At 50.2% G+C, this 7,174-nt stretch overlaps 1 protein-coding gene across 1 annotated transcript; it reads left to right on the top strand.

Annotated features, from left to right (window-relative positions):
* The first annotated feature begins 271 nt into the window (after window positions 1-271).
* LOC116546269 (ATP-dependent 6-phosphofructokinase, platelet type-like) lies at window positions 272-6,923 on the top strand. Its single transcript, XM_032272582.1, has 6 exons — window positions 272-633; window positions 3,111-3,172; window positions 3,900-4,011; window positions 4,750-4,849; window positions 6,154-6,256; window positions 6,574-6,923. Exons 1-6 carry the CDS (start codon window positions 532-534, stop codon window positions 6,701-6,703), a joined length of 609 nt encoding a protein of 202 aa, XP_032128473.1. The 5' UTR covers window positions 272-531; the 3' UTR covers window positions 6,704-6,923.
* The last annotated feature ends 251 nt before the right edge of the window (window positions 6,924-7,174 follow it).

The raw sequence follows: 7,174 nt of genomic DNA on the forward strand, positions 1-7,174 counted from the left end.
AAAGAAAATACCGTAGCACAGCAGTTCCCAGGTACATGCTGGAGAGGAGACACTCACTCCCTACCGTCTCAGTTCTCACCTAACGGTGTCTGCGTCCGGTGAAAGCTGCTTCAGCAGAGACGGTCACAGAGCAGCGTGGAGTGAGCTGGCTTGTGGGGTTGTCTTTTCCATCCCCTTACGCAGGGCCTGGGAGAAGGGAGCGGCAGTTGGCCAGGCCTCTGCCATGGGTCATCAGGGTCATGTCCAGGTGGCTGCCACGGGGTGGCAGGGGGGAGCCTGGAGCACTGGAGCACGTTCACACCCACTGAGGGCACAACCTGACCGCTGCACACCCTTCACCTCTGCGGTGCCAGGACTGCATGCTCAGGCGCGGTGGGGCACGTTGCTGTGTTCATTTGCGGGGGAGCTCTGGGGTGGTGGGCCCACCTGGCCCTGGACTGGAATGACTCCTCTCTGCTCTGTGACCAGACATGCGACCGCATCAAGCAGTCAGCCAGCGGGACCAAGCGTCGTGTCTTCATCATCGAGACCATGGGGGGCTACTGCGGCTACCTGGCCAACATGGGAGGGCTGGCGGCCGGAGCCGACGCTGCCTACATTTTTGAAGAGCCCTTTGACATCAGGGACCTACAGGTATGGGATGGGGCTGGCCTGGGGGACCATACCCGTGGGACCCACTCAGTGCTGCCGAGTCATGTTTAGGATGGTTTCCTTTTTGAGGGGCATGCAGATGGAGGTGGCACTCCGCAGCGTCCAGGTGCCTTGACCGTGTTGGTGATGGTGGAGGCACGTGGTTGAGGACACCTTCTGTGTGTGAAACACGAGCTTGTTCCTTTTGCCTACAAATAAGTGATATAGTCTGTGGTGTCATGTTCTGTCACTGTGTCACAATTTGAGAGACTCCACCGTCACCACCCACGTAGGCAACTGGCTCTGAAGGTTCTGCAGCTTCTGTTAAATCCCGAGGCCTCCGACGCGGCGCCTGCCTCTAAAGTGACAGAGGCGGCCATGGTTTCTTGGCATCTGTGGCTCTTTTAGGGAAGGGTGGTTCAGCCATGTGTGGCTTCCGACTCAGTTCCTCCACCCAGGTGTGGCCAGAGCCCTAGGAGGAGGCTACACCAAGGAAGGACTGGTGGGTGTCCGGGAGCCACGAGCCTCAGCACGCACCGCGTACGCCTGGATGCGTGGAGAGGCCGGGCCGTGTCTGGGGAGCCACGAGCCTCAGCACACACAGTGTGCGCTGTCGGTGCGTGGGGAGGCCTGGCCCGGTCCCTGTCGCCGACCCTAGGGTCTGCCCCTGCTTAGACGGCACAGCAGAATCCAGGCCTGGACTCTGCAATGTTCCAAGTTGCTAAACTCCATGCAAGAGAACAGGCCTTGGCAGATGAGACGCAATTTTTGTCTTTTGAAAAATTAGGAGGTTACCTGTTTCTGCGCCAAACAGATCAAGTAAAAAGGGCCTTGGTGTTGACACTAATTACGTGACACATGAATCACAAACCTCGTCCCCACGTGAAATGAAGTATTTGTGGTCATTCACTGCAACACGATGTTACAACAGTGGGTCCCATAAGATTATAATGGAGCTGCCCCAGCCAGGTATGGTTTTTAATCTTCTACAAATTTTTTTTTTTTGAGACGGAGTTTCGCTCTTGTTACCCAGGCTGGAGTGCAATGGCGTGATCTCAGCTCACCGCAACCTCCGCCTCCTGGGTTCAGGCAATTCTCCTGCCTCAGCCTCCCGAGTAGCTGGGACTACAGGCACGCACCACCATGCCCAGCTAATTTTTTATATTTTTAGTAGAGACGGGGTTTCACCATGTTGACCAGGATGGTCTCGATCTCTTGACCTCGTGATCCACCCGCCTCGGCCTCCCAAAGTGCTGGGATTACAGGCTTGAGCCACCACGCCCAGCCAAAAAGCCATTTTTAACTGTGCTTTTCTACACCTAGACATGTTTAGATACACAAATCCTAGCCATTGTGTTACAACTGCAGTATTCAGCAGGCCCAGACATTTAGGTTTGCAGCCGGAACGGGCTGCCCGATAGCCCTGGCGGTGCAGCAGACTCTGCTCCTGGTTTGTCTAAGTTCGCTCTAGGATGTTTGCACAGGGATTAAGTCACCTAGCAGTGCATTTCTCAGGAAATATCCCTGTTATGTGACACAAGACTGGGTTTCCAAAATCTATCCAAAGGTCATGCCTCACCAGCACTTAGTGTGGCAAATGCTTAAGTAACTGACTTCTTTTTGAGATGGAATCCTGCTCTGTCGCCCAGGCTAGAGTGCAGGGCGTACAGTCTCAGCTCAGTGCAACCTCCACCTCCCTGGTTCAAATAATTCTCTTGTCTTAGCTTTCCAAGTAGCTGAGACTACAGGTGTGTGCCACCATACCTGGCTGATTTTTGTATTTTCAGTAGAGATGGGGTTTTAGCATGTTGGCCAGACTGGTCTCAAACTCCTGACCTCAGGTGATGTGCTTGCCTCGGCTCCCAACACGCTGGGATTACAGGCATGAGCCACTGGGCCTGGTGACAGATTTGAGTAGATGTAAAAATCCCCATTTTCTTAGGATGAGTCAGGAGAAGACCACCTCCCAACGTGATCTGAAATAGAATGTTTTTATGCTTTTCTCAAGACAACCTTCTTTTCCTTAAACAATCTGTGTACAAATGTGAGCCTGTGAAATTCTTCCTTGGGCCGAAACTGTTCATGAGGCTGTCATCTGAGAGTCCATAGAAAGGCCACAGGTGGTGATTTTCCTGAGAGCTCCAAGAGAACAGCATCCTGAAAAAAAAAAAAAAAGGAGCGAGAGAGACATGAATGAGCGTTAGGCAAATGCACGGAATTCTCGTGTTAAGAGGGACGCTGTTGACTCTGGAAGGTGTTTCTAACCGCCCCCCGCCACCGCGAGGGCTGCTGGCTGCACCCAGTCCGCACTCATCGCTGTGGATGTGCTCTCCCTGCCTGGGGAAGGTTCCCCAAGATCTGAGCCACGAGAGCCACAGCCGCCTCCAGCACACTGGGTCGGCACTTCTTGCCCTGCAGTGCCTGGCACACAGTAGGTTCTTAGAAGTTTATTGTCTGATTAACACGATACCCGTTTCCAGTCCAACGTGGAGCACCTGACGGAGAAAATGAAGACCACCATCCAGAGGGGCCTTGTGCTCAGGTGAGTGAGACCAGGGCTGACCTCGCCCACACCGCCACACCCTGGCTCCTAGGCTCCTCGGCTGTGACGCAGGCTGGAGGAGGGGTCGTTTCTTTGCTGCCAATCCGGAAGACTCATGGTGCCTTGCTCTAAATACTTGCCTGCCTTTAGACAACTAAAGGGTGATTTTAAACATGTATTTTTGCTTTGTAGTCTTACTGTTTTCGATAAGTCACAATCATTTCCCTAATTAGCACCTGACATTAATGAAGGAAGGAGGAAATGCAGTCAGGGAATGTGTCCCAAGACCCCAGTGGGTGCCTGAGCCCGGGGCTAGTGCCTGCCCCCCGTATACACGAGGGTTCTTCCACCTCATACCCAAGGCGGCTACTGACTTGGGCAGGAGGCACAGTCAGCGTGGAGACGGAGGACACCGGGAAGATTCACGCACTGGGTGGGACAGAGCAAGACAGCACGAGATTTCATCATACTACTCAGAATGGCATGCAGTTTAAAACTTGCATATTTATTTCTGGAGTTTTCCATTTAATATTTTTGGACTTTAGTGGAACACTTGACCATGGGAACTGAAACTGCAGAAAGCAAAGCCTTGGACTGGAGGGACGATGTATAGTCACAGTAGGGCCAGGGGACACAGGAGGCCAGGCTGCCAGGGCCATCCCCCCACCAGCAGGGAGCTGCATGCCCAGTGCACGCTTAACAAATGGCTCCTTCCCACTCGTTTCAGAAATGAGAGCTGCAGCGAAAACTACACCACCGACTTCATTTACCAGCTCTATTCGGAAGAGGGCAAAGGGGTGTTTGACTGCAGGAAGAATGTGCTGGGCCATATGCAGCAGGTGAGCCCGAGACCCCAGTGAGGGGCCTGCAAAGCCACTGTCACGTCATTTTTACAAGCTTAATGTCTTATTTTAGCCATTTTTGGGGGGAAAACATGTATCTACAAGTAAATTTCGAGATAAAAATCAGCTGAACTTTTTGAGATGGAGTCCCAGTCACCCAGGCTGGAGTGCAGTGGTGCAATCTTGGCTCACTGCAGCCTCCACTTTCCAGGTTCAAGCAATTCTCCTGCCTCAGCCTCCCAAGTAGCTGGGAGTACAGGCACTTGCCGCCATGCCCGGCTAGTTTTTGTATTTTTAGTAGAGATAGCGTTTCACCATGTTAGCGAGTCTGGTCTCGAACTCCTCACCTCAGGTGATTCACCTGCCTCGGTTTCCCAAAGTGCTGGGATTACAGGTGTGAGCCATCGTGCCCTGCCAATACATCTGAACTTTTAAGTCATGCCAACATTACCACTTTAGGATTCTTGTTTTTGTTTGTGAGGTTTGAATAATGGGATCTTGACTGTCAACTTTCATGTAAAGCATGATACCCTCTTACTTGGAAATACTTATTCAAATTAAACACTTGAATAAATTAAAAATTGGAGCTTCCTAAGATTTAAAATGGATTATCAGACTTAAGTCTGTTAAAAAAAGAGAAATGCCAACTTCTATTTCACAGAAACCATGTTTTTAAAATAAACAGCAAAGTGTTACTGTGTAACTGCTATTTCATATAATTCTAACCACCAACAGGGTGGAGCACCTTCTCCATTTGATAGAAACTTTGGAACCAAAATCTCTGCCAGAGCTATGGAGTGGATCACCGCGAAGCTCAAGGAGGCCCGGGGCAGAGGTATGGAGGCTGGGGAGGGAGGCCACAGCCCACCTCGTATCTGAGTGTTGCAGTAGGATCAGCTTGGTCCTGATGTGTTCTTTTGTGCAGGCTTTTTGCTTTTGCTCTGGAGATCCTGAACATTTGCCAGCAATTTTTCCTCTAGTCCTGGGGTTCGCGTCATAGTTGAAGTGGGGCTTTTTTTTGGATGTTTGGTAGGACAAGCTCCCTGTGAATCTATTCATTAAAACTTCCAGTTTTGGTTGAGGACGACTTAACTGCTGAATGAATTTTTCATGTTTATAGAACTATGCATGTTTTTTCTTGAATCAGTTTTATAAGTTACGTATTCTAAGAAATCTTCAAAAAACATGACATTTTGTTTTGTTTGAGACAAAGTCTTGGTCTGTTGCCCAGGCTGGAGTGCAGCTGCTCACTGCAACTGCTGCTTCCCAGGTTTGCGCAATTCTCCTGCCTCAGCCTAAGCAGCTGGAATTATAGGCGCCCACCAATACGCCTGGCTCATTTTTGTATTTTTAGTAGAGATGGGGTTTCACCATGTTGGCCAGGCTGGTCTTGAATCGACCTTAGGTGATCCGCCTGCCTCGGCCTCCCAATGCTGGGAGTACAGGCATGAGCCCCTGCGCCTGGCCCCCACTCGTTCCTGAGAATGGCTGTTTCTGCCAGCATCTTTCTCCCCCTCACCTCTCAGCATGCTTCATCAGTCATACCAGATGTGTGCTTTCATTAGGGCAAGCCATATCTTACTTCAGTGTCCACCTTAGGGAAATTGACAGTCTACAAAAAACAATGATGTGAAGAGTTTCATGTTGTCTTTTTGAAGAACTGACTCTGGCTTCAATTCTTTCTACATCAACTTCCACTTTTTGGATTTTCTTTTTTACAGATTTATCTATGGATGTTTCTGTGTATATTCATGAGCATAACTTTCTTAATGTTTTCCTGTAATTTAAGCTAATTTCCCTATTCCGCTATTCAGTGAAAAATGTATTTACCTCCACTGGGAGAAAAAACAAAAGCTCCTTTCCAGGAAGCCCTCTCTGGGGTGGCTGAAATACTAGTGAGGAGCAGGGAGGAAGCCATCAGGGCGGTCCCCTCTCCTCCCCCAGCCCTGCAAGAGCAGAGCTGCACAAACCCAGGGTGGACGCTGCGGGCTGGTGTCAGTCTCTCCTGGGTTTCCAGTCCACTTTCACAGCGTGGTTCTGAGGAATCTCAATTCTCATCTTGCCCCAAGATTCTGCTCCCCCACCTGCCCAGGTGATTGATAGGGTGTTATTAACATCTTTTTTTTTAAACTTTTATAGGAAAAAAATTTACCACCGATGATTCTGTTTGTGTGCTGGGAATAAGCAAAAGAAACGTCATTTTTCAACCTGTGGCAGAGCTGAAGAAGGAAACGGATTTTGAGTAAGTCCAGGTCTTAATGCCTTAGAGAACCCAACTGACCTGAGTGCAGGGCAGGGGAACGGCCGTCACTGTCAGCAACCCAGTCAGGGGTGTGAGAAAATGGCTTTTCTGAAGCTGAGTTAAATACTAGGTCTTTAGAAAGAGGGAAGAGTTTTTAGAAATATAAAAATGGTTTCATTTGACCTTGAAATCAGCTTTATCATCCAGTTGATTCTGCTGACCCTACAACCCCTGCCTTTCTGGTGAGACCGCGCAGGGCAGGCAGAGGCGTCTCCCAGGCACCTGCAGGCTCACTGCCGCCTCTGCTTCCCTCCCAGGCACAGGATTCCCAAAGAACAGTGGTGGCTGAAGCTGCGGCCCCTCATGAAGATCCTGGCCAAGTACAAGGCGAGCTACGACGTGTCGGACTCGGGCCAGCTGGAGCACGTGCAGCCCTGGAGCGTCTGACCGGGCCCTGCCTGCCTCTGCTGGCCGCACCACGGACCGTCCGTTTTTGTAACACTTAAGTTATTTATCAGCACTTTACTGCAAGTATTATTAATCCCTAATCAGTAAGCACCTGTCACTGCCCATGACCCCCTCAGAGCCAGTGCGTGCTGTCTGTGGACTGTGCCTCATGCTTCCAGATGTGCGTATTAGCAGAATTAAACGTTTGCCTACAACTCCAGCAGTCCTCCGTGTTTTTTAAGTAGGAGATTAAAAATTTTGCTCATCTTTGCCCACAAAACTGTAGCTGCCCGAAGACAGAGATTTTAAAGGGCTCACTGATCTATGCACAAGTCATAAAAGAACAAAGCTAGTAGTCTGACACATGGCGTTTCCATCCACAGCAGCAGGCCTCCACCCCAGGCTCCTGCACTCTTGAAAGTAAAATAAAACACAGGAAGCTTATCCACTCACCCTCTTGACTGCAATCCT

Source organism: Sapajus apella, unplaced genomic scaffold (assembly GCF_009761245.1).
Source record: "Sapajus apella isolate SASKATOON/1434 unplaced genomic scaffold, GSC_monkey_1.0 scaffold731, whole genome shotgun sequence".
In the NCBI taxonomy this organism is placed as follows: domain Eukaryota; kingdom Metazoa; phylum Chordata; class Mammalia; order Primates; family Cebidae; genus Sapajus; species Sapajus apella.